Raw genomic sequence first — 24106 nt, forward strand, 5'->3', positions numbered from 1 at the left:
CGGGAGGGGGTGGGGGCGTAGAGCGCCCCGGGAGGGGGGGTGGGGTGTGTGTCTGAGAGACCTGGGGGGGTTGCCCCCGGGCAGGTCGCAGCTTGGCGGGGGCTGTCGGGCGGTGTGTGTGTGGGGTGTTGCGCCCCCCCCCCCCCCCCCCGGCGGGGGGGTGTCCGGGAGGGCTGTCCGGGGGCCGCCGGCGGAGCTGGGGCGGGGGGCCGCGGCCGTGCATTGTGTGCCGGGCCCGCCCCCGGCCCGCCCCCTCCCCCGGCCCGCCCCCTCCCCCCGGCGGAAGGCAGCGGGGCGGACCGGCCGTTTCCGGGGCGGGGGGCAGCGGCGGGGCGCAGCCAGCGTGTCCCCGGCGGCGGCGGGGCCGGCGGAGCGCGGCCATGGGCCCGGCCCGCCGCAGGGCCGCGCTCCGCCTGCGCGGCGGCGGGTGAGCGGGGCGGGGGGGTCCCGGCGCGGGTGGGGGTGGGGGTGCCGGTGCCGGTGTCGCCCCGCTGACCCCCGCGCTGTGCCGCAGGTCCCCGCCGCTGCTGGGCCTGCTGCCCGGCCGGGGCTCCGTCTTCCCGCTCTTCTTCCTGGCGCTGCTCCTGGGCTTCGCCTCGCTGCTCTGGCTCCAGCTCAGCTGCTCGGGCGAGGGGCCGCTGCCCGGCGAGGGGCAGAGCCGGGGGTCCCCCCGCCAGCCCTGCCCGCCCCAGCCCCCCCCCGCCCCGCCGCCGGAGGACGAGCCGTCGTGGGGTCCCCACCGCCTGGCGCTGCTCGTCCCCTTCCGCGAGCGCTTCGAGGAGCTGCTGGCCTTCGTGCCCTACATGCACCGCTTCCTGAGCAAGAAGAGGATCCGCCATCGCATCTTCATCCTCAACCAGGTGGACCACTTCAGGTAGCGTCTCCCCTCGCCACGGCAAGCGAGGGGACCCGGGGGCCCGTGCCCAAGACCCGGTTCCTGGTGTCAGCACTGGGCAGCCGAGGGTCAGGGCTGGGGCGCAATGCTCCCCCCGGATTTACCCAATTCTAGCGCTTACAGAAGGACAAAGTGGTGTTTCGCTTCTCTTCCTGAGCGAGAAAACTCACATATTTCAGCTTTGTCCCCAGTGTTGCAGGTCTGTGGCAGCAAACATCTGGTGACGCTGAAATCCAAAGAAATTCCATGGGGGGTTTGGAAATGCTGTCGCTTCCCCCCTTGCTCGCTGTCCGGCACCTGCCTGCAGCCCGGCAGGCACTGCAGGGTCCCCAGCCGGCCTCGGGGAGCTGGGAGCCCCTGGGGGTCTGCAGCGGCCGAGCCCCTGCGTGGCGCCCTCCAGCTCAGCGTGTGCTGCCTGTGTAGGGAGAAGCCGGGGTGCAGGTTCAGGATGGACAGCTGTGGCACCCCGCGCTGTGGTGGCAGGGGATGCCATGTCTGTGTGTCCCTACCTGGGGACCGGTCAAACATTTAGCCCTGAGGACCACGGGGGAGGGACGTGAAGGGATGGTGGCAGCTGCGTGGGGTGCTGAGTCCTCGGTCCCGCGGCAGGTTTAACAGGGCATCCCTGATCAATGTGGGCTTTCTGGAAAGCGGCAACGACACCGACTACATTGCAATGCACGACGTCGATCTCCTGCCCCTCAATGAGCAGCTGGACTATGGCTTCCCAGAGGCAGGGCCCTTCCACGTGGCGTCTCCGGAGCTGCACCCGCTCTACCACTATAAGACCTATGTGGGTGGCATCCTGCTGCTCACCAAGCAGCACTATGAGATGGTGAGCGTGTGGATGGGATGGCCTGGCCAGTTTGGGACAGGGGCTATGACGTCTTGGTGACTTGTTGGACATTTTGTGCTCCGTGCTTGGGAAGAGGGGAAAGGAACCAAAATGGTTTGGGGACAGAGCCCGTGGTGGGAGCTGGTGGGAGGTGGGAGAGGGAAGGCTGTGCTGGTGCTCAGGGCTTGTGATGCTGGTCTGCTCCTCTGAGGTGTGTGGAGTTGTGTTGGACCGGACCTTAGCCGGTACGGTGCCCCTCTCATTCCAGTGCAACGGCATGTCCAACCGCTTCTGGGGCTGGGGACGGGAGGACGATGAGTTTTATCGACGTATCAAAGGAGCCGGTCTCCAGGTAAGGAAGGGATGCTCCATGGCCTCCTAGGTTGGAATTGCCCTTCTCCTTGTCTCCCTGCCTGGTCCTGGGCTGTAGCTGCCCAGGCTGGGACCTGGGGAAGGCAGCCCTTCTGTGCTCCCCACTCCAGCACCAGGTGCAACAAGTTTTCCAGTAGCTTTAACAGAAGCTTTGCTCTCCTTCCAGGTTCGCCGTCCCTCTGGAATCACAACTGGATATGAGACTTTCCAGCACCTGCACGACCCAGCCTGGAGAAAGAGAGACCAGAAGCGCATCGCTGCACAGAAGCAGGTGAGACCTCTGTCTGGTCAAGGGAACCACAGGAGATTCAGGTTGTGATCACCACATGCTCTGAGCCGTCCTTGCCTCTGTCCTCCCCTGACACCTCTGCGTTCCCTCCCCGCGCACTGGGTGGGTGCTTCCCCCTCCGCTGGAAGCCAGCGTGGGCTGCATGGTCTTTCTTTTCCTCAGGAACAGTTTAAGGTGGATCGGGAGGGAGGTCTGAACAACGTGAGGTACCGAATCGAGTCACAGACAACTCTGAGTGTGGCAGGAGCCCCTTGCACCGTCCTTAATATCTTGCTGGACTGTGACACAAGTGAGACCCCGTGGTGCACATTTGGCTGAGCCCATCTCCCATGTGCCAGTCGTGTGCGCTGTGCTTGTGCTGAGACACTGGGGCTGCCACCGGGCTGCTTGGAGCGGGCAGGATTTTTGCAGCGGACGAGCATGGCAGTTCTGGTGAGATGCAGAGGAATAGAAAAGGCCAAGAACCAGGTTTTGCTGGGACCAACAGAAGAGGCTGAGAGTGGGACTTGGTGGCGTCGCTGCAGATGCTGGTGCTGCCTCCCAGGGCAGGTGCAGGAGGCAGTTTTCCTGCGCTGGACATGACTGAGCTGCCACTCAGCTCAGAGGACAATAAAGAACTATCAGGGCACCTGTGAGTCGTGAATTCTGTGGGCTGCACTGTGCCACTCCTTTATCCTGCTCCCTTCACCTTACTGACTTCAGTGCACCCGTTTCTGGCTTGGTCCTGGCTACGCTCTGTCTGGACTGGCGAGCTGCTCTGGTTCGGAGGCCAAGCCAGTCTGAAACGGGCTCTGAGTGAGATGGTGCCTGTGTTTCAGCTGCCAGGTACCCCCAGGGCTGTGCTGTGGTTGCCTCATTGCGGGAAGTGGTTGTGGTTGAGCTGTGCCCCGAGCCCCAGCATCAGCAGCTCTGCTGGATGTCAGCAGCTGAGGTAGCCCAGGACTTCTCTCTGTGCAGTAAGGTGTAGAGTTCTGGCTGAGCTGCTCCCTCCCTTGGCTGCCTTCCATGGCACGTGCTGCCTCGGCCTTTTTTGGGGGGGGTTGGAGAACCTGATGTTCCCCTAGAAGTGCTGAGGGGAACTGGGATCTGCTCTGGCCTTGTATGAGGTGATCTGGCAAGGACTGGCCATACCGCGGTGTTGTTGGAGCCAGGGTGATAGTGTGGAGAAGTGCAGGAATTAGGATGGTTGCCCCTAACCCACCTGAGCCGAGAGGAACATGAGCTTCCCTGGGTGAGACAGGGGCTGGGATGCTGCCCTCAGAGGTGGGAACAGGGAGGGGGGGCTGGGTTGGTGAGGGAGAGGCACAGCTGTGTGGGACCCAGGCTGCAGACCTCACCCGCTCACTCTAGCTGCCTGGCCCTGCCTCGTCACCAGGCTGGTTTCTCCCATATTGTGATGGGACAAGTGTCCAGGCTGCCCCTTCCAGCAGGGCAGGGGGGTATTTACTTGCTGAGGGTATCACAGTGCCGGTCCCCCACCGCCGGCCGGGCCTGCGAGGGCTCTGCTGTGGGCTCAACCCCCCCACTGCGGATGTGGCTTGTCTGGGTCAGTGAACGGCTTGGGAAAGGTGCCCAGGCAAGTGGCGCTCTCAGCCTTGGGGTGCTGGTGCCCAGGAGGTACCGGGGCAGGCACACCCTGCAAACGCTGGGTCCCCAGCAGCCCAGCCCGTGCGGTGACTGAGGGACCTGCTGCTGTCAGAGCAAGAGCAGCCGATGGGTGGTGGCAGGAGCACTGATGCTGTGTGGTCGGGAGACAGCAAGGAGGAGGTGAATGATGTCTGGCTACTGGGAACGTGCCTGGGTGCTCTGCAGTGCTGGAGCAAGGAGGTGGGGGAAGCTGGGAAGGTCCCAGCGGATGAGGAAGGACACTGGGCACTGCCGGTTGTTTGGATTTGGTAGGCATCGGCCACATCAGCACCTTTTGCTGGGAAGTGGGATGTGTAGAGCTGGGCCGGAGGGGCAGGGGTGTTGCATGCCCTGCTCCGGACCCAGCTCCGGACCCAGGCAGGAGCAGTGCCTGGTCCATGTCTGCTTGTGTGTGGGGCGAACAGGCGCTGTGACCTCCGGGATGCTGTCGCTCACCCTCATCTGCCAAGGGGTGGGTGGCAGAAATGCCCACCAGCTTTCAAGGGACACCTGTGCCAGTGCCAGGCTCCTTTGCCCACTTGGCCTGCTGGGTGAACTGGTGCAGTGCTGCTCTGGAGCAGGGGGTGCTTGGGCTGGCTCACAGGTTGTGCCATGCGTGGGGCTGCACTGCGCTGGCTCTGGAGTCTTGGCATGTGTTTTGGGTGCTGCTGCCTCCTCAAGCTGGGCAGACCCAGCCGAGCAGCCGGTACCCCTCTGTTCAGCCCTGTCACCAGTGCTGACAGCAGGCCCTTTGCGTTTCCTGGCCCCCTTCTGTCCCTGTCCCCTGCCTGCTGTTTCCCAGAGCGGTCATTTTGCTGGGTGCCTGCAGACGTTCCTAGACAGAAGCTGTCCCCATCTCGGGAAGACGAGCAGCCCTGACGATGTGGCACCTCCGGGGAGGAGCGTGAGGGAGGCAAAAGCATCAGAGCCAAGCGTGGAGGTTGTGTAATGTGTAGGGGCAGCAGGATAGGATGTCTGGAGAGAACTGATGCCATCTTCTCTCTGCTGCTCTGGAGCTGGGTGAGGAGTCCAGAGCCCTGCGGATTGGTATGTGAGGGGGGCTGCCTCCTGAGGAAGGGGTTGAGGTGGTGGTGCGGGGCAGTGAGGATCAGGCCATGCCGCTTTGCATCATTTTGACACAGGAAGGCCAGCTGCGGGGGGCTGTCCTCACCCCAGGGCAACATGGGGGTGCAATGCCCCAGAGCTCCCAGTGGCCTCCCCAGCCCAGCGGCCCCGAAGCAGCACTGCTGTCTGGCATGAAGATTGCAGGGGGGCTTGGATACATGGCGCACTACTCCAGAGGTGTTCCCAGGACCCATCGCATCCCTTGCTGTGGTCGGCTGGAGGGACATTTTGGCCCAGCAGCCCCGCTCCCATCTCCATTGCACAGGTTTTGGGATCAGCCACCTGTACGCCAGCCGCTTACCGGTGCCCGAACCGCAGCCAGGGCTGGCGGAGGGAGATCAAAGTATTGCTCTGCGCTGTTCAAAATAGATGACACAGTTTTGGGCAGGTTTCATGAAGACGTAGATGTGCAGAAACAGAGAGCATATGTGCACCTCGCACTTCGCTCAGCGCTAAAGGCTCCTCTCCCGCTGCCTGGCAGCTATTTCTCAGCTCTGCTCGCAGCCCCCTCATCCTCTGGTTGCTTTTGTGGAAGAGGCGCCGTGCTGGAGACCCAGCTTCCTTTTATAGCCCTGAATGTAACTCGGAGGTCGCTCAGCTCCGTTCTGCCCCCACGCACTTCGTTATTAGCAATGGCCCAGCGGGAGGGGATGAGGTTTTTCCCCCATCGCCTTTCTGCAGATGGATAACACCGTGCCTGCTGTCCCAGGAGCCCTGTGGAGCCAAGCTGGAGGCCTCCCAGCGTTCCCGTGCTCGCAGCAACCCTGAGGAGGGGATCGGGATGCTTGAGGGCAGAGAGAGCCCATGGGGTCCCAGCCCTGCCCCTCTGTGTACCCCCCTTCTGGGGCCCAAATTGCTGTCAGCAAGGCTGTGCGGGGGCTGCTGCGGGAGCAGCGATCGGCTGGCTTTTAGCACTGGGTTGTTTTAAACCAGGTGGCTCCCAGCACGGTGTGCTGGTGACCACATGAAATTGCTGCAGCATCGTGATGTGGGGGGGACTGGGGGGATGAGGTGAGCAGAGAGACGGGGCTGGGGAAAACCGAGGGGAGGCAGGGGCAGGTCTGAGCTCTGGGGCACTGCAGAGGCTGGCACCCCAGGGAGATGTGCTCGGGGGGGCGCAGCCCATGGTGGAGATGTGGCAGCAGGAAACAGGGCAGACGGGGCGGAGGGGTGCAGCTGTGACCAGCATCCATTGAAGTCAGCGTGGCATCACCACAACCCGCCTGGTCCAGGGCCCCGGCAGGATGCTGTTACTGCCTGCCTCTGTGAGCATGCACCTGCCCCCATGGGGTGCTGGGGGTGCCCCACTTGTGCTGAGCCGACAGGGGGCTGGGGCATCACGGACGCATCCCTGGTGCCAGCCGGATGGGAAATGGCACCGTTACGATGGGTCCCCTGTTCAGAGGCCACACGTCCTGCTGCTGGACGGTGAAAAGGAGCTGCAAGGGAACAGGGAGGCCGGGGATGAAGGGAGCGGTTGTGTGCCTTGGCAGCACGCTGAGGATGTTGCGAACAGGCGAGCCTGGCAAGCAGGAACCGGGGACAGTGTGTGTGTGTGGGTGAGCACTGGCAGCACAGCTTGAGGACTCTGGTGCGCGGCGGGGGGAGCTGGCAGCGAGCAGGGCCCCGCTGTGCGAGCACGCCGGATGCGTGTGTCCCCGAGCCCAGGCTGGGGATGGCGCGGGCACGATCCGGGGACAGGCACCATGTGCTGGCTGCAGGGCTGGAGCCGGGCCGCTGCAGGCATCCTGCTCCCCGAGGAGGCCGGGATGCCCGGTGACCGACCGGGTCTGCCCTGTGCCGGGATCCCCACTCCCCATGTCTGGCACACTGCAGGGGTGGCGAGGGACAAAACCGGCTCCCGGCCAGGACACGGCTGGGCTGGTTCAGAGGGACGAAGTGTGTCGTGTCTCACCGGTGCCAGGCCAGGCGGCAGCCCCACGGGGGTACGCCATGCCCCCGCGGTGTGCCACGGCCCGTGGGGTGAGCTGTGACAGCACGGGCGGCTCCTGCCCACCCGTGGGTGCTGGGGCGGGGGACACGCGGGGCTGAACCGCCGGAGGAGGGCGCAGAGTGTCCCACGGAGCCGAAACCCCGCGCCCCCCCCCTGCAGGGGGCTGGTGCAGCCGACGAGGCTGAGCAAAACGCATCTCCTGCCCCGGGCCGGGGGTGGGCGGTGTGGCCCGCTGCCACCAGACCCCCGCCACCATGACGGCCACCGGGGGCCGGCTGGAGCCGCCGGCGGCGGTCCCGGGGCCGTAGCCCAGGGGATTGCGGGCGCAGGGGGGTATCTCCTCCGCGCTGGGGATTTGCGCAAGGGGCGCTCGGCGCTGCGCGCACCCGGCCCGCCCCGGGCCCCGCCCCGCCCCGCCGGGGGGCACGGCCGGGCCGCCCCCTTCCTGCTCCTCCCCCCGCCCCGCCCCGCCCTCCCCGCGCCGCCGCCGCCGCCCGCCTCCGCGCCGCGATTTGCCGGTGCCGGCTCCGCCCGCTGCCCGCGCCGCCGCGGCCGAGGGGCGCGTTCAAACACGGCGAGGGAAGGAGCGGGGAGAGGAGCCGAGCGGGAGCGCAGCGCCGCCGGCATGGTGAGTGCGGGCCCGGTGCGCCTCCCGGGGAGCCCCGGTGCGTTTCCCGGTGCGCTTCCCGCTGCGCCTCCCGGGGAACTCCGATGCGCCTCCCGGTGCGCCCCGGTGCAGCACTTCCCTCCCCTCCCCGCCCCCGGTGCTCTCCGCCGCGCGGTGCTTTGTCCCGGGCTGCAGCGCGCTCGGCCGGGCCCGGCCCCGGCGACCGACCTCCCCCTCCGCCCGCTCCGCGCCGGAAATTCCGGCCGGGCTCGGTGGGGTGCGCAGGGGGTGCAGGCGGGTCCCCCGCGACCGCCGCCCCCCGGTTCGCGCCCGGGGGGACGGGGCTGGGTCTGTGGCCGTGTCCTGGCCGGGCAGGGCTCGGAGGGGGCACGGCCGGGGCTGGGACCAGATCGCGGCCGCCACCCCGGGAAGGAGCCGGGCTGGCCAGACCGGTGTTTTGCCGCCGCGGGGGTGACACCTCCCCGCCGCAGGCAGGACACCTCCGGGCTCCCGCGGCGTTTCCCAGACCTCCCCCAGCCTGACCTACTTCCTCGGCCGCCAGCGCCGGGAGGAGCCGCTGCGGGGCTCGGCCGAGCTGCTCCCGGCGGACGCCCCGGTACCGGGGGCTGGATGCCGTGAGCTTCCCCCTATGGGGAACATCCGTGTCCCCCATCCCCGCGCGCGCCCGGTGGCACCTCAGGCAGCCCGCACCCTCCCAGAGGGTCCATCCCTGCTGCCCTTCGCGGGGTGCCGATGCCTGGAGCAGGTGCTGGGCTTGCGGAGGGAGGTGACAGCGCAGGCCGGGAGCTGTCAGACAGGTTTGTGCGTGGCAGCAATTAAAAGCGGGTGTTTGTTTACCCGGTGCGTGGTGCTGAGAACCAGGGCAGCTTCCTGGGTGTAACCCGGGCCGGGAGCCGCAGCGGGGGCTCTACCTCCCCCCTGCCACGCTCGCCCTGTCCCCTCCGCCGGAGCGGCCTCTGAAGGTCATCGTCCCCTTCCCCAGCTCTGGGCCGGAGCTGAGGCCGAAGGCATCCATCCTCACACGTCCTTCCTCCCGCAGCCACCTGCGCAGGAAGCTGCATTGTCCCGTCCGCATCCTGCCCCTTCCAGCCATGTCCGGTGACAGCATCCCCCGCACGCACACAGTGGAGGGGCTGCGGCCGCCTCGTCCCTGCCTGGTGCCGGGCTGGGAGCGCCCGCAGAGGGAGCGGGACCGCAGAGGGAGCGGGACCGTGAGGGGGGCTGGGGAGCTCACCCTGCGTGGGGTGGGAGCCTGTGCCATGCGGGAAGCGTCCCCGTGGGGCTGGAGGGGTGCCTGGCCCCTGCGCACCCTGGGGAGGCCGAACCGATGAGCCTGGCGCTGGGCACCCCCAGGGTCGCTTTGGGGAGGTTTCCAGAGGGTGCCCGGAGCCCGAGGTCCCGGCGGGGTGGCTCCGTGCTGCTGGGCCGGGGCTGGCGCCAGGCCTGGGCAGGTGCTGCCGGCTCCCGAACTCGCCCAGCCGGGCGGCAGGTGCCTGTTTCGGTGGTGGCGGCCCCGGCCGCGGGCGGGAGGTGGGGCTGGGTGTGGGAGGGAGCTCTGCCATGGGGGGGGGTGGCAGGGGGGAGCCCCGGCTCGCTTTGCTCCCAAATCCCCTGGGCGGCTGCCTGGGACCTGGCAGGTCTCTCCCGGCGCCACGAGCCCAGGTCAGCCTTCGGGGCTGGCTGGGAAAGGGGGTGCTGGGGTGCTCGAAGTCCCGGCTGCCTGGCGTCGCTGACTTTGTCTCTCCTTCAGCAGTGCTGGTACTGGGCTTTTCTCTAATCCTCCATGGCAGCAGCACAGGGTCCTGTGACCTGTGAGCCTGACACCCGCATCCTCAGCACCTACCTCTCCTCAGAGCCCATCGGCGTTGTTGGCAGCATGGGCAGCGTGGGCAGCCTGGTGGAGAAGCAGGATCTGTCCCCCCTGGAGCTGCGGGCCCCGCTGGGGGGCTCGCGGGGGCTTCGGCAGCCTGACGGTTTGCTGCGCAAGGGGCCGAGCCAGCGGGAGCTCTTTGGCTACCTGCATGGGGCCAAGAAGGAGACGCGGTCGGAGCGGAAGCACCAGGCGTCGGGTGCCTGCTACAAGCGGGACTATGAGAGTGACCGTGAGAACCGGTCCCCTGAGCGCTGCTCCCGGGAGCATCACCGCGGGGCCGACTTCTCCAAGAGCTCTCTGCCCGAGAGGGGCCGCTTCGACAAGGTGAGGCTGTGGGCTCCATGCCGGCCCTGATATACATCCCGCTCTGTGAGAGGGTGGAGCTAGAGCGTAACAGTCTGTGGCCTGGGATGGGATGTGGGGATTTGAGGATGCCCAGGGGTATGGGGCTGGGAGCAAGTGGGTTCTCCCTGGCTCCAGGTGCTGGTGTGTGCTGGTGGGGCTGTTGAGCTCATCCTGACCCTGCTCTTTTCAGTGTCGCATCAGGCCTTCAGCCTTCAAGGCAGTGGCTGGGAAGGGGCTGGTCTCCATGCAGGGCCTGTCCTCCTCCAAGGGGCAGAAGCTGTCCAAGAGCAATGGGAGCCTGCACACGCTGCTGTCACAGAGCAGCACAGCAGCTTCGCAGCATGGCCCACTGCGCACCCACCTGCTCCATGCCATCAGCCTGGATGAGGCCTCCGACTCCAGCCACAACTCCATCCAGAGCTTCCCTTCCTATGGCTCCCGCCTCAAGCCTGCCCAGAGTCAGTTCAGCGCCTCTATGGGCCACATCAACCACATTGGGGGCTCCTTGGATAGGGTTTCCCGGAGCCCCAGGGACACCCTGGCCCCAGAGAAGGTGCCCCTGTCCTGCAAAAGCATGGCCACGCTGAGCCGGCTGCAGAGCCCCGGTGAGCCACCGCCACCCTACGAGTTCACCTACTCACTGGAGGATGCGGTGAAGCAGCTGGAGGACCGGCTGCAGGAGACGGGAGGAGAGCTGCGGCAGCTCAAGAGGAGCCTTAGCGAGACCGAAGACCCCTTCACACAGGTGAGCTGTGGGGCTGGAGCTCTGCTGGGTGCCTCAGGCAAGGGGTGTAGGGCAGCGGTGCCTGGGTGGAAGGAGCAACGAAGGAGGTGGTGTCCTGCTATGGTGGGTGGTGGGCTGGGAATGTCCAAGTGTAGAAGGACTCAACATCATGAGACCTTTTGGGATCCCTCCCTGGGGCTGCCCCGTACAGAGGCAGGCTACAGACCCTCACCAGCGTTCACCTGTGCTGGCAGGCGTTTGAGGACAAGCAGCGGCTATGGCTGGATGAGCTGGAGGATCTGAAGCAGATGTACATGGCCCGGCTGCAGCAGGTGACGCAGCAGGCGCAGCGTGGGCAGCGGGCACTGCAGCTGCAGCTCTACAAGGCGCAGCAGGAGAAGAAGCGGCTGCAGGAGGAGCTGAGCATGCAGCAGTGCCAGTGTGAGGATCCCAAGCTCCGGCAGCCCCAGGGTGAGCGTGTCAGCCCCAAGTTGGAGGACACCAAATGGGAGGTGAGTCCCCTTCCTGCCCTCCCTGTTGCCACCCTCCTGGCCATGAAGCCAGGACCGGGGCAGCGGTTCCCTGCTCTGGTGTCACTTGTGGCCAGAGGACAGGCAGTGGTGACCCAGGTGTGATGCTCATGGTTTCCCCGGGGTGCTGTGGTGACCTTCTGGGGTGCTGCCACCCCTAGGCTCCTGTTCCCCCAGCCCTTCCTCAGTGCTTGCCTGTGCCCTGCAGGTGTGCCAGAAGGCAGCGGAGATCTCCCTGCTGAAGCAGCAGCTCCGGGACACCCAGGAGGAGATGGCTCAGAAGCTGAGTGAGATCTTCAGCCTGAAGACGCAGCTGCGGGAGGCCAAGGCGGAGGTCCAGGCCAGGGACTCCCAGCTGGCACAACTGGCAGACTCCTTCCAGAGTCCCCCGGAGCCTGGTGCCTCGCTGCCGCTGGGCGATGACCCCATGCCGGCATGCCAGGATTTCCCCGGCTGCGAAACTGATGACTCCAAGTGCCGGGGCCTTCACAGTGACACGGCGGAGCCCCTGGAACGGCAGGTGGAGTGGCTGTGGGCAGAGCTGCTGCGGGAGCGGCGCCAGGGCCAGCTGCAGGCTGTGAACTTTGAGCTGGAGAGGAAAACCTGGCAGGAGGAGAAGGAGAAGGTGCTGCGGTATCAGCGGGAGCTCCAGGCCAGCTACATGGAGATGTACCACAGGAGCCAGGCGCTGGAGCGGGAGCTGCGGCAGCTGCGATCAGAGCCCAGGGATGTCGGGGCCGACTCGCCATGGATCGAGCGGGTGGAATCCTCAAAGATCTGACCGGTGGGACTGTGAAGGGGGAAGGTCTCTTGCTGCTGCAACAGGACGATCTCAGGGTCTGCACAAGGACCGGCCGCTCGGCGCTGCCCTGGGGTGAGGGACTGGTTGCGACAAGGGAGCTTTTCCTTCTTGCAGTGTTTCAGGCCCTTCTGGGGGGGGGAGAGTGTCCGAGGGGGAGGGTCATCCGTGCCAGGGTCGGGGTCTTGCATGTGCCCTGTGCTCTGACTCCAGGAGCGTTTGCCCTGTGATTCCTTCTCCCTTAGGGGCAGAAACCAAGCGCCCTGTCAGCCATTCCCTGTCCCTCCTGCTCTGCCGCCCTGTTCCCTACAACCAGTAACTTAGTGTCTTGCTAAGGAGAGGCCCAAGCCCTGTCCCCAGCCCCACTGCCTTGCTGGGGAGCTTCCAGCTGCCGCAGTGCCAGCAGGGCCCCAGACCTGCAGTGCCCTGTGCCTGCACTGGTTCGTGTTGGTGCCACTGGGAAGGCAGAGGAGGAAAGCCTGGCAAGTGCTGGGACTGCTGAGGGGAGCAGCTGTCCCAGCACCTCTGGTGGCTTTCTGTGTCACCCACCAGCGCTGGGGCTGTGCTGCAGCAGAGGGCGGTTAACGCAGCTTCCCTGGGGGGAGCGAGTGGGGGGTGAGTGCCTTGTGTGAGGGACGGGAACCTGGTGCCCTGCCATGCTGGGAGGCCTGCGGGGGAGGGGTGAGGTGGGGGCATGCAGGCAGGGATGCTCCCCAGTCTGGGCAGGGGCTGGGGTATCCCCACATGCCCTCTCCTAGGAGGGAGGCCCAGCCCGGCTCTCCGCGGCCTTTCCTGCAATAAACCCGCATTTCGTTCTTCCGGCCTCAGCCTTCGCTTTCCTCCAGCGGGCGGGGGGTGCCGGCGGCCCCCAGCCAGGCCAGGCGGGTGTGCGGGCCCGGCCCGGCGGAACAACCGGCTGGGGCGTTGCAGCGGGCTGAGTCACGGCAGGGCCGGGCCCCGCGGGGGCGGACGGACCGGCTCCTGGGGCGCTGCCGTCTGGATGGGCCGTGGCCACCCCGCCATGGTTTCACCACGGGAGACACCACCCCCCACCCCCCCCGCCGCGCGTGGTCCGCCCAGCCCCGTCTGTGCACCCCCCCGCGGCGGGAGTGGTCTCTCCCGGCACCCCCCCGCGGCGCAGCGCCCCCTGGCGGCGCGACGTCCCCCCCACCACACAGCACCAGGACCGCGTCTTCAACCCCCCCAAACGCCTTTATTCGCCCCACAGCGCCCCCCGCCATCGTCCCGCGGGGCACGGCCCGTTCCCGGCTCTTCACAGCGGCAGGGGAAGGGCCTCCACCTCCTCCAGGCACTCATCGTAGGTCTCCTGGTACTCCTCGTGGGGCTTGATCATGATAACACAGGTTGGGCGCTTCGAGCCAGCTGCGGCTCCCAGGTCCTGTGGGAACAGTCCAAGGCCATGGGGGAGGCTGGGGGATGCCATATCCCCCCCGAGGTGAGAAGCTGGACACTCAGCCAACACACTTCATGCCCTGGCCTCATGCAGGGAAGATGACTGCCAGCCCTTCAAACCCAAGCCCTCCAGATTTATGCTGGATTTAAGAACCGTTCTCCCAGCTCAGCTCCTACATCCCAGAAGCAAAGTGCTGGGGTGGCACATGCCAGGAGGGGCTGGCGCTAGTCTCACACACCATTCTCCTTCCTCAGAGTGGGCAGCCAGGCTCTGCAGAGCCACCCGTGTCTGGGGTTTAGTCCCAAAGACACATCCCTACCCCCAACTTCCAGTCTATGAAGGGGAGTATGCCCCACCAACCCCACACTTTGGCCAGTGTCTCATTGCTGCAAGCAGCCAGGTCCCAATGCAGAGCCAAGGGGGGGGAAACCACACTTTGGTTCTGTCCCAGAGAGCTCCCATCCCCAGGTGTGGCTGGGACTCGATTACAGCAAACAGTTCTGTGGTCCCATAGTGCAACACTCCTACATCTGTGCCATGACCGTTTATCTCTCTCGGGCCCTGGCCACAGACAAGCACCGGGTGCTTTGCTCAGGCACTGGATTTGCACCTCCCCAGGAAGGCTCCAGGCACTACCTGGACCGGGCGCTGCCACCGGGCTCCCACTCACTGGGGCTGGCTCCTCCCGGCTGTGCAGCCGCAGCCCCTTACCGATTTGGAAGGGACGTATGCGTAGGGGATGCTCCTGTCCTCGCACATGATGGGGATGTGGCAGTACACATCGATAGGCAGCGTGTCGCCGGCCAGCACTGTGATCCTGAAGGGGAAAGCCCGTGTCAGCAGCAGGGCCAGGCCGGGCTGAGCTGGGGCAGTGGGGCCAGGGCAGCGCTTACCCCTTCTCGCCCTTGTTGATGAACTTCTGGACCTCCTTCACACCGCGGCGGATCTTCTTGTGCTTGGCCGCTGCAAGAGAACCACACTGTGAGGGGGCTGCTCCGCCGCGGCCCAGCCCCCGCCATGCCCCGGTCCCGCTACCGGCCACACCTTTCCTGATACACTTGTAGAGCTTGCGCGTCAGCTTGCGGGAGGCGAGCGGCCGGGCGATGGGGTTCAGGAAATCCAGCTGCTCCTGGTACGAACGCTCAGGCGTTCTCTCCGCCTCCGCTGCCGCCTCTGGGTGCTTCTCCCGCGCCATGGCCGCGCCGCCACTTCCGTTTCCGGGACATGTGCAGCCCGCCAGGCGGGACTGACAGCTCCCGGCTCTTCGCCAGCCAATCGGCAACGCCCCGGGCGCTGCCGGCCCCCGGCGCCGGCCAATAGCGAGCAGCACACCCCAGCCCTCGGACCGCCCCCGCCCCCTCCGGCCACCGTCACACACGTGGGACAAGGAGCCAGCAGGGGCCGTCGCTGCGGGGCGGGCAGCGGGGTCAGCCGCAGCCTGGGTGCGCACAGCCGGGCTCCGGCTCGCCCCAGCTGGTCACAGACGGCGGCGTTAACCCCTTTCCTTCATCCCAAGGGCCTTCCCGCACGTCAGGGCTGCGCCGCGGCCTTCCCAGGGAAGCGAGGAGGTTTCTCTCCTGGTGGCCCTCCCAGGAACCGCTGTGTTCCTCATCCCATCTGCCTAGCAGGCACCACCGAGGGACAACCAGCTCTGCCAAGGGCCATGGCTGCACTGCCCGCACACCCCCTGCGCCCCAGCAGGCGCCTGAGCCAGGGAGACAACACTGCTCCGAAAGAGCCAGGCCTCAGGTGTGGTGTATTATCTCCTCCCCAGCCCCAGCCTGCCCCTGGAGCACAGGAGGGCTTCACACAACATCTGCAGCTGCTCCAAGACATCTTGCTGCATCTCCACAGCCATGTGGTGCACGTGGTGGTTGAAGCTGTTGTACATCATCGCGTTCTGGAACATGAGCATGAGGTCACGCTGGAACTGGATCACAGACTTAATGTGTCCCTTTGACAGTCTTCTCTTTATGCTGGTTAAATCCATGGGTCTAAAAAAGATGGAAAGGAGGAGAATCAAATTGCAACCCAGGGCCAGGCATTCTTCAGGCTCTGCAGGAATGTGCTTACACTTGTTCCAGCATGGCCCTGAAAGCATAGCTATTTTCAATCAATTTTATTGTTCAGGACAAAGAAGGGGAGTGAGAAATGTTTTTATTCTAAGTCAGACAAAAGTAAGTTTAGCCAATGCAGCACTTGCTATCCAATCAACTTGGCAGGTCATTAGCAGTCACCTCTAAAAGAAATCTGATGTTGAGCTCCAGAGAAGGCAAGCAGAGCAGTTCTAGTTATTCATGAAGTCAGTCCAGGTCTTAGTGGAGAAAGAAAAGTTACTAAAATAGGTATCTATTAAAACCCCTTAAAATCAAATGGTGCCACTAGCAAAAATAGCAGTGCTGATAAGGGGAACATGACGGACAATAAATATTACTTCCCTTATTTTGACAGAATGAGAAAATGAATGGCTGCAGAGAGCACAACTGTGACCAGAATAGAGTATGATTCAGCTCTCAAAAATGCCCTTAATCTCTCTGGGAAATATGACCCACTTCTCCACTGAGAGTAAAACATTTGGGCAGCAAGCGGTGGATGAGGAGAGGGTATCGACTTAGGCACACGCTTCCAAGATGGGGAGAAGAGGCTGTTCAGCTGCAGAAGCTGAATCCGCTGCTCAGACAGGCCTTACAGCTGTGCCTGGAGAAAGTCAGCCATACAATGCTGGCTAAGGGCAGGCACAATTCCCATCAGCTCCAGAGTCAGTGCAAGCTTCCAGGTTCTAATCACCTGGAAGGGAGTTTTAACACATCAACGGGAGATGCTGGTGACAGCCAGACTTGGGAAAAGGAACGAGGAAACCATCCCACTGGTCCTTTGGAAACCAGGGAAGACAGAAAAAATGGAGAGAAATCAGCTAGCAAGTGCTTCCTCCACAAACTCACCTCTTTACCACATCCCTGTATCCAGGGGCCTGTTTCTCTGATACTGCCTTCAGGAATGGGCCACTGTACCTACAGGAACAAGCACAAGGAATGACATCTGTCCACCTCTCCACCAAAGCCAGCACTGCAACATGGAGCAGTGCCTACCTCTCCCCGCTCGCTGAGAGGGCCACGGCTGATTAGCAACAGCCAGTATTTGGTGGCTGGCGTGACTCAGCATGGGAGGGGGCTGAGCCCCTCACTGAAGCTGGCTGTACCGGCTGTGTAGGAAGCAACACTTGGGCTCTGCCATGTTAAGCAGAGGAAATAAATATGCAGTATTCTCTCCAGCTCTGCAGCGTGCAGCTGTTCTTGCTGCAAGGACAGCCAGAAGCAAAGCCATGGAGAGACAAGCCAGCTTGTGGCAGCTGTTGTGGAGGGGAGGACAAGGCCTCATGACACAGGAGCTGGAACTCCGGGCAATGTGTTCAGGAGCCATGTCAATCCAACACTTTGCCCCCATATACCTGTGACTGGCTATCATCTTCCAAATGGACAGGAAAGTTCTTTTGAAGAGCAAATGCTGCACAGGGTTATCCCAATTCAGCTGCACCCTGTGGAGGGAATATATTGCCAGATCATCACACATGAGACAAAGTGGAGGTGGCAGTGCTGCTGGGATGCAGCAATGCTGGGATGGTGGAAGCTTTCTGCATCTGAATGCACAACTAAACATCCAGAATGCAGGAAGATGCAGGGCAATAGGTAGAAACAAGAGCTGAGCAGCTCTAAAGGGCTGGATCAAATTGGATAGAAAAACTCACGCTACTCTGAAGTTTAGAACTTTACTAAGGTGGTTTTTATTCAGTTTCTCATTCCAAACCCCCACAGTTTTCCTTTGGGAGGCAGCCCAGGTGATCACACATATGGCAGAGGCTGCGTGTGATTGACATGTTTGCATCTGCCTAAAGGGGGCTGGTAATGCCTCTCCTAGGAGCTGGACTGGACATAGCTTGACAAAGCACGATGCCCAGCTCACACAAGGCCTAGCTGCCTTGAGGAAACATGTATTTTCTATTTAATCTCTACTCTTCTCACTTACTAGGATCAATGCCCAAAAATGCTGGCAGATTCACAGAAATAGCACAAATTACCTCCCCCTCTCCTGATCTCCTTGCCTATCTCACCTTCCTGGAAGTGACTTGTGCCATACACTCGTTCTCATGTGAGACAAGGGCAACAACTTTGTTCTGCTGTGCCTGCAAGAGAGTAGAAGGAACTACTTACAGCTGCATGTTGGCAGGGCTTGGAGAGGCCTGCACGGGGGCTGCAGAGGTGCTATCACTGTCATCTTGACCATGGGCCTGATTACTCATCTCCTGTGGATGCAGCTCACCTAAAGCTTGTTCTCTGGGAGTCTCCTGAGTCTTGTCCTGAAGAACACAGAGGAAAAGGAAGATTTGTCTAAAATGGCAGCCCATTGCCTGAATCCTTTATGTAGAAGCCAGCTTGCTGCACATCCCTTCACTGCATCCAGTCTCAGCTGGGAGCTAGCTCGCTCTCTTGTTATTCTGAAGGATGTTGTCTGACCATATTCAGACCTTCGCTGTGCTGCCCACCACTTCGGTAGCAGCTGGCTCTGATCTTTTGGATCATAACCACCTCTGGCTAATACAGACACTGTGGAGCTGGCTGGTGCCCAGTGTTGTGTCTGCTTTTCTGGGAAAAGCCATGGATGTAGAGAGGGCTCAGAGGAGCTGAGATAAGACTGCCTCAGGCTTGTTAAAGCTCAAGACACAGATAGTGGTATTCCCTAGAGTGCAACAAGGTTGTTTCCTTACAAACTCCCACATGATTATGACAAAGAACATACTCAGCCAGGAAGGAGAGTGTTGCTATTGTTGTAGTGATTTGCTAATAAAATGCAGAGTGACAGGTGCAGGGAGAGAGGCTTTCTGGAGTCCAGAAGTGGGATTATGTGCAGAGGCACCTGAGAATCCTCAACAGATCTGAAGCATGGAGCAGACTCCGGAAGAAAGTGGACACTGTGCTGTGTCTTGGCTTTGACCACTCGGAGAACCGCAAGGGAACTGCTGAGAATAACACCATCCTGGCTGAACTGGGGAAATGCAAGAACCCTTAAAGTTATTTCTGTCTCCAGCGTCTAAGTTTGCAAGGGAACAAATGTGAGTGTGGAAAAATGGCACTGTTCTTCCACTGCTGTGTTACCTGCTCCAGCAACACCTTGCAGGCTGGTGGGAACCCACAGCCCCCTAGACACAGAACTGATGCAAACCAGGCTAGACAGTGCCTGCTTCCAAGACGTGATGGTCTCTAGGGCAGATGGTTATTGCTATCACAGCCACGTGGGCCTGAAACCAGCCAAGCTGCGTGCTGTATAACACAGCAATTAGAACAAGGCAAGTATTCCAGTCTTGCCTTAAACCTGAGAGCAGACTGCCAGCTCTCATGAGTCACCTTTACACTGCCAAGGAGCAATTCCTCCAACTCGCAACTGAGGGTTTGATCTGTAACCAGCTTCCTGTTCATAAAGATACATATCCATACATTAAAAAAACATCCTTTGCCTCATACATTTCTTTTGCATTCCCCTCCCAGCTGTCTCCTCCATGTCCCTGTCTCCCCACTCAGAACCTGGGATTTCCCCATCTCTCCTAGATCAGATTTTCTGCATTCTCTTGTCTCTCATCCCAGACCAGAGGCTCTCTTATGACCACCTCTCCCCTACCTCTCTTTCCAGGAAGTGTTCTTTCTCATCTTTTGCCAGGATGTGTAGTTGACTTGCTTTTGCTCCTGTGGCTGATATTCCTGTGGTCTTTTCCTGGCACCTCACATCTTCCCCATCACCCCGCTTCACAGAGCCACAATAATCTCGCGGAGTTTGTGGTGACTCTGTGCTGCTGATGCGGAGAGGTTCCATCATTTGGGTTACCTGCAACACAGAGATTTATTGCTTCGGACTGTGAAGGGAGCAGAAATAAACAGCACAGATGCTATTTTTGCATTCACTCACGAATGCCTTTCCATTTTTAGGAATCCCTGCAAAATCTTCTGATGAAGCCCTGTGTTATTATTACAGTGTCAGTACACTGACATCTCTGTGCTTTAGGGTGAGCTGTGTTTTGGCAAAGCAGCTGCCAGATTGCAATGCCAGCTTTAAATGGGAGGAAGGACTAGGCTTGGGACAGGGAGCAAATGAACTCAAGGCATCTGCTCCTCCCCCAGACTGTGTGTGTGTAGGGATGGTGGAGGCCCTGAAAACCTAATGTTTCGGGAGGGCCTGACCTATGCCACCCACCTTCCTGTCATCCAAACAGCCCTACCTCTGAGAAGAACTGGAGCAGACTGTTGTCTTCACATGGCCTCTCTTCCTTTTGGTAGTCTTCACTATCATCCTCCCGAAGAGGCTCATTGAACTCCAGCTCACAGTCTGCTTCTTGGCCGCTCTCCTCTAGGTTCCCCAGGGCCACCTCTTCAGTATTCCTCCAGCTCCCCAGATCCAGATCCAAGCTTGAATTCCAGCTGAGAAGAGACTGGAAGTCACTGTTCTCTGACTTGCTGGGAGACTCCGTCTCAGGCTCCCACCACACAGAGGCACGGTCCACCTGCAAATAAAGAGAGAGACAGAAATTTCTTTGTACCCTGATCCAGGACTGCAAAGCTCAGCTTGCTTCCTGACATGCTCAGAGAGCAAAAACACGGGAAGACTCTGTGAGGTGAGCAGCCTACACCTGAGCCCACACAGTGTGTGGCAGGGCTGCAGCTTTGCAACACAAACTGCCATTTCAGAGCAACTGAATTTCAGGTTTTCTGGTGCTTTTGCTGTGCTCTCCCCTTGCACAGGGGTTGGTTGGTTACTGTGCTTAGGGGATGCAGAGCTGGTAGGAGCATGTGGCTTTGCCAGCTGCTACATGTTTAAGGAGCCAAAGGCATCCAGCAGCGAGCTCAAACCAAGTCATGCTGGGACTCCTGAGCTGCTGACAGTTATGCATGAGTGACTCCAAGGACAAGTCACTGCAATTCCCTTTGCTGCCCCCTGAGAACTTTTTATACTGTAACTTACTACAAACCTTACAGACATTTTGTTTTGAAAGTGACAGATGTGATTTAGCTGGCTGTATAACCACACACAGTCACACACTGACAGGGGACAGTTCTCCACACTTCAGAAAATGTAAGTTAGCATTCTTGTAAGAAGGAAGAAACCATTCAATTAATCTCTGTTCATTAGTCCATGCCTAAGTGTCTTCTACTGCACAAGTCCACTATGATTTCTCCAAGTCTGGGGAACTGCCTGCAGAGCCACAGCAACAACAGTAAAGGCTGTTAGAAAAATCTATATCTTGCCACTGAACTCAGCTACCTGGATGCTGTACCTATGGAGAATTCTATGCATTAGTTAGCAGTGTCTTTAGAGTTCTCAGTTAATTATGTACAACCTAATTTTTCCAAAGGTTTGAACAAGGACCTTTCTCACTGATCTCCTTTTGCATTCTCAGGACTGCTAGCACAGCTACAAATACAGCTTATGGTGCATAACTGGGAGAAATAATGAATCCATTGGGTTTGGGGTGAGAAAGCTTGTTTGCTTATTTTATGAACTTACAAGCAGAGCTAGGATTCGAAAGGCTGTCCTTCTGAAACCTCTTTCAAAACAGGTAAAATTTGATGAGGTAAAGGGTAACATTACCTGCTCTCAGCTTCCAGCTGAAGGAGCTGGGCAAACTGTGATTTCATCTGCAGAGTAACCCCATGCCATACGCGCTTTCCTGCACCATCAGCAGAGCTGGCTGCAGATGCAGAACCAGCCACCACAGCTCAGCTGAAGACCAGAGAAGCCGTAGCCTAGAGTAATCCAATTACTTGTGATCATCTTTCTGTACTCCAGTTGAGAGGGATAAGCATTTTAAAATCAGGAAGCCCAGGGAACTTGGGCATAAGCATCGATTAAAAAGATCTTCGGCCTTATGTTCGGTTTTATTAAATCTTGGAAGACTCAAGATGCCGGAGAGCAGAACAGCTGCATTAGCGCAAGACAAGTGGGATGAGTGAAATTAGACTGCTTAGTTCCACACCAAATCTGTACAAAAAATAAAGGACAAAATTATACAGACTTCAACTTTTAATTAAGAACTGCCTGACAGTTCTTAATTATGTTGGCTCCATAAGTCACCAGCAAGGAATCATTATCAAATTAGAAAGTTTTAGTTCACTTTGCAGAGATCAGACACTGCGCAACCCTTGCAGGTACCAGAAAAAGCTGTTAGAAATAAAAAAGACAGCCTTTAAAAGGAACTTACATGTCAAAACAAGAAAAATGATAAAAGCCTGAACTCTAGTAAATGAAATGTAGAATCTGCAATAAAGTAGGCAGAAAAAAAAAAAAAGAAGGAAAAATAGAGAACAATTTGCTAAAGACATAAAAGCAAATAACAACAACAAACCTCATCAAAAACATCAGAGAGCTGCCAGATGATCAGTGGGGATGACGCACGATCAGTGCCAAACATTTCAGTGGAAAATAGGGCCAGTTGGAAAACCAAATTAATCATCATTATCAGCAGTTGCCACAGAAATCACACGAGACTTTCTCTTGGGATGGGTCTGAGACTGTTTCTAATTAAAATGTCAACAGGGAAGGTTTTACACCAGTTTGAGAGAGGGAGCAAACCTTAGAACCCGTTGGGATTCACTACTGAATCCTAAATAATCTTACATATAATGTGACCAAACCTAGGCTGTGTAACCTGTCATTTGAGTTAGCCACAGCACAAGCACAGCAAGAGGCGATTGTTATAAAAGAAGGGATGTCAGGAGATGCAGCACACTAAGCCTTAGCTCTGTACTAGACAGATTAAAACAAAGTACTAGGAAGAACAGAATTAGTAGTCAGAGCATAAGCTGATGACCTGGGAAAGAGTCAACGGAGCTCTGTAGAGAAAACTGTAGCTTAGATTTTTAAAGATCTTAAACATCATTAAAGGCTATTAAAGTGTCATGGGACAAGAGGAAAGGCTCATTTAGAGAAAAATACCTGGTTAAGAGAAAAAACCAAGGGTAGCAACAAACAGCGATGCTTTCCATAATGAAAGGAAGTTACTAGTGGGCATAATAAAGGTCTTCCCACGTGCTGCAATGTTGGTTATTCAACATGAACAAAGACAGGGCAGAGGAGACAGAGCCAGACTCTTCTCAGAGGCCAACAGTGAAAGGAGAAGGGGCAGTGATGACAAGTTACACCAAATGAAATTCAGACGGGTATATGTTCACTCCATGAGGGTAGGTAAGCACTGAAACAAGTTGTCCAGAGGTGTTAGGGAATCTCCATCCTTGGAGATTTTTCAAAACTTGACTAGATAAGGCTCCCAGCAACCCAGTCTACTTTGGAAGCTGGCTCTGCTTTGAGCAGCAGGTTGGACTAGATGAACGGACAACTGAGTCATAGAATCACAGAATGATTTGGGTTGGAAGGGACCTTTGAAGGTCATCTAGTCCAACCCCCCTGCAATAAGCAGGGACATCTTTAAGTAGACCAGTTGCTCAGAGCCCTGTCGCACCTAATCTTGGATGTTTCCAGGGATGGGGCATCTACCACCTCTCTGGGCAACCTGTTCCATTGTTTCACCACCCTCATAGTAAAAATGTCTTCCCTATATCTAGTCTGAATCTACCCTACCCTCTTTTAGCTTAGAACAATCATCCCTTGTCCTATCACAACAGGCCCTACTAAAAAGTTTATCCCCAACTTAAATTATTCCATAAAATACATGAAAGCCAAAGAACTTTCTGAAGGATGAAATTAACAACATGTCATCTCTGGAACCTTGAGGACATCAAAATTCAAATCAGGAATCTGTTCCTGGTTTTAGTAGTGAAGGACAGTTAATCAGCAAGCAAACCAAAGGATTCTACATTTCTAGCATCAGTAGAGTGACTCTTGGTGGAAATACACCCCAGCCATACATGGGACTCAACAGCAGGCACAACCAGCTTCAACACAAAGCTTGTGAAAATCAGGAGTTCTGGTCTTAATCCCTCTGGTCTTAATCCCAGTGACTCAGTCTCCTGCAATTTGTGTGTCAGAAAGCTGCACCCTGTACCAGCTGCACAGAAGTGCAAACCACTCCCAGCTACTACAAGCATCAGGAAGGACAGTGGGTTTGGTTGGGGTTTTTTTTTTTTTCCCCTGGAAGGTCATAGGGGCAGAAGATAATGCAAGTTTCATCTCACAGGTCATCTGAGCAGAAAATAAGGTGCCTTGAAAATTGTTACAGACAACTTACACCTCAGTTAAGCATCCATGTTGCTCAGGAAAAGACCTGTAATTTCCAGCAGAGAAACAGTTCACAAGCTCAGATGTGACACCAGGTACTGGCATGCCTTACAGCTGCTGGAATCACAGATTTTCACTCAGACTACTGTACCCTTGACAAATCTCTGGGGAAAGAATGTAAAGTACATTTCAATACATCGGTGCCTTAGGAAAAGCTCCAACAAGACAATAATATTTAACTTCTCACAATTAGATCTCCTGTTTCATCACAACAGTGCCACAATCTCACACGCTCAAGCAGGGCATCTTCCCCTCCATCCAAGCACCAGGCAACATTCCCACGATTAATCGATTATCTCTAATGTCAAAGTTCTGCGATGCTTGCCTGCTCTATTGATGACTGGAAGAGAGTTGTATTTGCAGATATTCAAGGCAGGTGTGCACACCTGTGCAAAACCAGGGTTCCTCACTGCCGAGAGCTG

At 58.9% G+C, this 24106-nt stretch overlaps 4 protein-coding genes across 8 annotated transcripts; 2 read left to right on the plus strand and 2 right to left on the minus strand.

Moving 5' to 3' along the window:
- The first annotated feature begins 321 nt into the window (after positions 1-321).
- Positions 322-3019, plus strand: B4GALT7 (beta-1,4-galactosyltransferase 7). Its single transcript, XM_037398575.1, has 6 exons — positions 322-427; positions 515-874; positions 1505-1730; positions 1999-2082; positions 2269-2373; positions 2554-3019. Exons 1-6 carry the CDS (start codon positions 381-383, stop codon positions 2707-2709), a joined length of 978 nt encoding a protein of 325 aa, XP_037254472.1. The 5' UTR covers positions 322-380; the 3' UTR covers positions 2710-3019.
- Positions 3020-7585: 4566 nt separating this feature from the next.
- N4BP3 (NEDD4 binding protein 3) lies at positions 7586-12811 on the plus strand. 3 transcript variants are annotated; one of them, XM_037398561.1, is made up of 5 exons: positions 7586-7724; positions 9475-9921; positions 10133-10687; positions 10921-11178; positions 11405-12811. In XM_037398561.1, the coding sequence occupies exons 2-5, from the start codon at positions 9508-9510 to the stop codon at positions 11975-11977; spliced, it is 1800 nt and encodes a 599-aa protein (XP_037254458.1). In that variant the 5' UTR covers positions 7586-7724; positions 9475-9507; the 3' UTR covers positions 11978-12811. The 3 variants fall into 3 exon arrangements, with proteins under 3 accessions (XP_037254458.1, XP_037254457.1, XP_037254459.1); XM_037398560.1 differs by having other exon boundaries at positions 9478-9921; XM_037398562.1 differs by lacking the exon at positions 7586-7724 and adding an exon at positions 8453-8521 and having other exon boundaries at positions 9478-9921.
- Positions 12812-13188: 377 nt separating this feature from the next.
- On the minus strand, positions 13189-14637 carry NHP2 (NHP2 ribonucleoprotein). Of its 2 annotated transcripts, none has more exons than XM_037397010.1 (4): positions 14454-14637; positions 14303-14372; positions 14121-14226; positions 13189-13425 (listed from the first exon to the last, which is right to left on the minus strand). In XM_037397010.1, exons 1-4 carry the CDS (start codon positions 14602-14604, stop codon positions 13309-13311), a joined length of 444 nt encoding a protein of 147 aa, XP_037252907.1. In that variant the 5' UTR covers positions 14605-14637; the 3' UTR covers positions 13189-13308. The 2 variants fall into 2 exon arrangements, with proteins under 2 accessions (XP_037252907.1, XP_037252906.1); XM_037397009.1 differs by having other exon boundaries at positions 13189-13394; positions 14454-14635.
- Positions 14638-14726: 89 nt separating this feature from the next.
- Positions 14727-24039, minus strand: LOC119152160 (bromodomain-containing protein 8-like). 2 transcript variants are annotated; one of them, XM_037397007.1, is made up of 8 exons: positions 23635-24039; positions 21042-21431; positions 19675-19956; positions 19080-19283; positions 17618-17763; positions 16858-16944; positions 16352-16420; positions 14727-15403 (listed from the first exon to the last, which is right to left on the minus strand). In XM_037397007.1, the coding sequence occupies exons 4-8, from the start codon at positions 19272-19274 to the stop codon at positions 15169-15171; spliced, it is 732 nt and encodes a 243-aa protein (XP_037252904.1). In that variant the 5' UTR covers positions 19275-19283; positions 19675-19956; positions 21042-21431; positions 23635-24039; the 3' UTR covers positions 14727-15168. The 2 variants fall into 2 exon arrangements, with proteins under 2 accessions (XP_037252904.1, XP_037252905.1); XM_037397008.1 differs by lacking the exon at positions 23635-24039 and having other exon boundaries at positions 21042-22374.
- Positions 24040-24106: the final 67 nt, after the last annotated feature.

This window comes from Falco rusticolus, chromosome 8 (genome assembly GCF_015220075.1).
Source record: "Falco rusticolus isolate bFalRus1 chromosome 8, bFalRus1.pri, whole genome shotgun sequence".
Lineage (NCBI taxonomy): Eukaryota > Metazoa > Chordata > Aves > Falconiformes > Falconidae > Falco > Falco rusticolus.

Coding starts and splice junctions, on each gene's coding strand:
- B4GALT7 (XM_037398575.1), top strand. CDS start 381: ATGGGCCCGGCCCGCCGCAGGGCCGCGCTCCGCCTGCGCGGCGGCGG. Junction 875..1,504: donor AACCAGGTGGACCACTTCAG/GTAGCGTCTCCC, acceptor GTCCCGCGGCAG/GTTTAACAGGGCATCCCTGA. Junction 1,731..1,998: donor CCAAGCAGCACTATGAGATG/GTGAGCGTGTGG, acceptor CTCTCATTCCAG/TGCAACGGCATGTCCAACCG.
- N4BP3 (XM_037398561.1), top strand. CDS start 9,508: ATGGCAGCAGCACAGGGTCCTGTGACCTGTGAGCCTGACACCCGCATC. Junction 9,922..10,132: donor AGAGGGGCCGCTTCGACAAG/GTGAGGCTGTGG, acceptor TGCTCTTTTCAG/TGTCGCATCAGGCCTTCAGC. Junction 11,179..11,404: donor TGGAGGACACCAAATGGGAG/GTGAGTCCCCTT, acceptor TGTGCCCTGCAG/GTGTGCCAGAAGGCAGCGGA.
- NHP2 (XM_037397009.1), bottom strand. CDS start 14,604: ATGGCGCGGGAGAAGCACCCAGAGGCGGCAGCGGAGGCGGAGAGAACG. Junction 14,373..14,453: donor CTACAAGTGTATCAGGAAAG/GTGTGGCCGGTA, acceptor GTTCTCTTGCAG/CGGCCAAGCACAAGAAGATC. Junction 14,227..14,302: donor ATCAACAAGGGCGAGAAGGG/GTAAGCGCTGCC, acceptor TTTCCCCTTCAG/GATCACAGTGCTGGCCGGCG.
- LOC119152160 (XM_037397007.1), bottom strand. CDS start 19,274: ATGATGGAACCTCTCCGCATCAGCAGCACAGAGTCACCACAAACTCCG. Junction 16,945..17,617: donor AGCCCTGCCAACATGCAGCT/GTAAGTAGTTCC, acceptor TTCCCTCCACAG/GGTGCAGCTGAATTGGGATA. Junction 16,421..16,857: donor AAGATGATAGCCAGTCACAG/GTATATGGGGGC, acceptor TTGTTCCTGTAG/GTACAGTGGCCCATTCCTGA.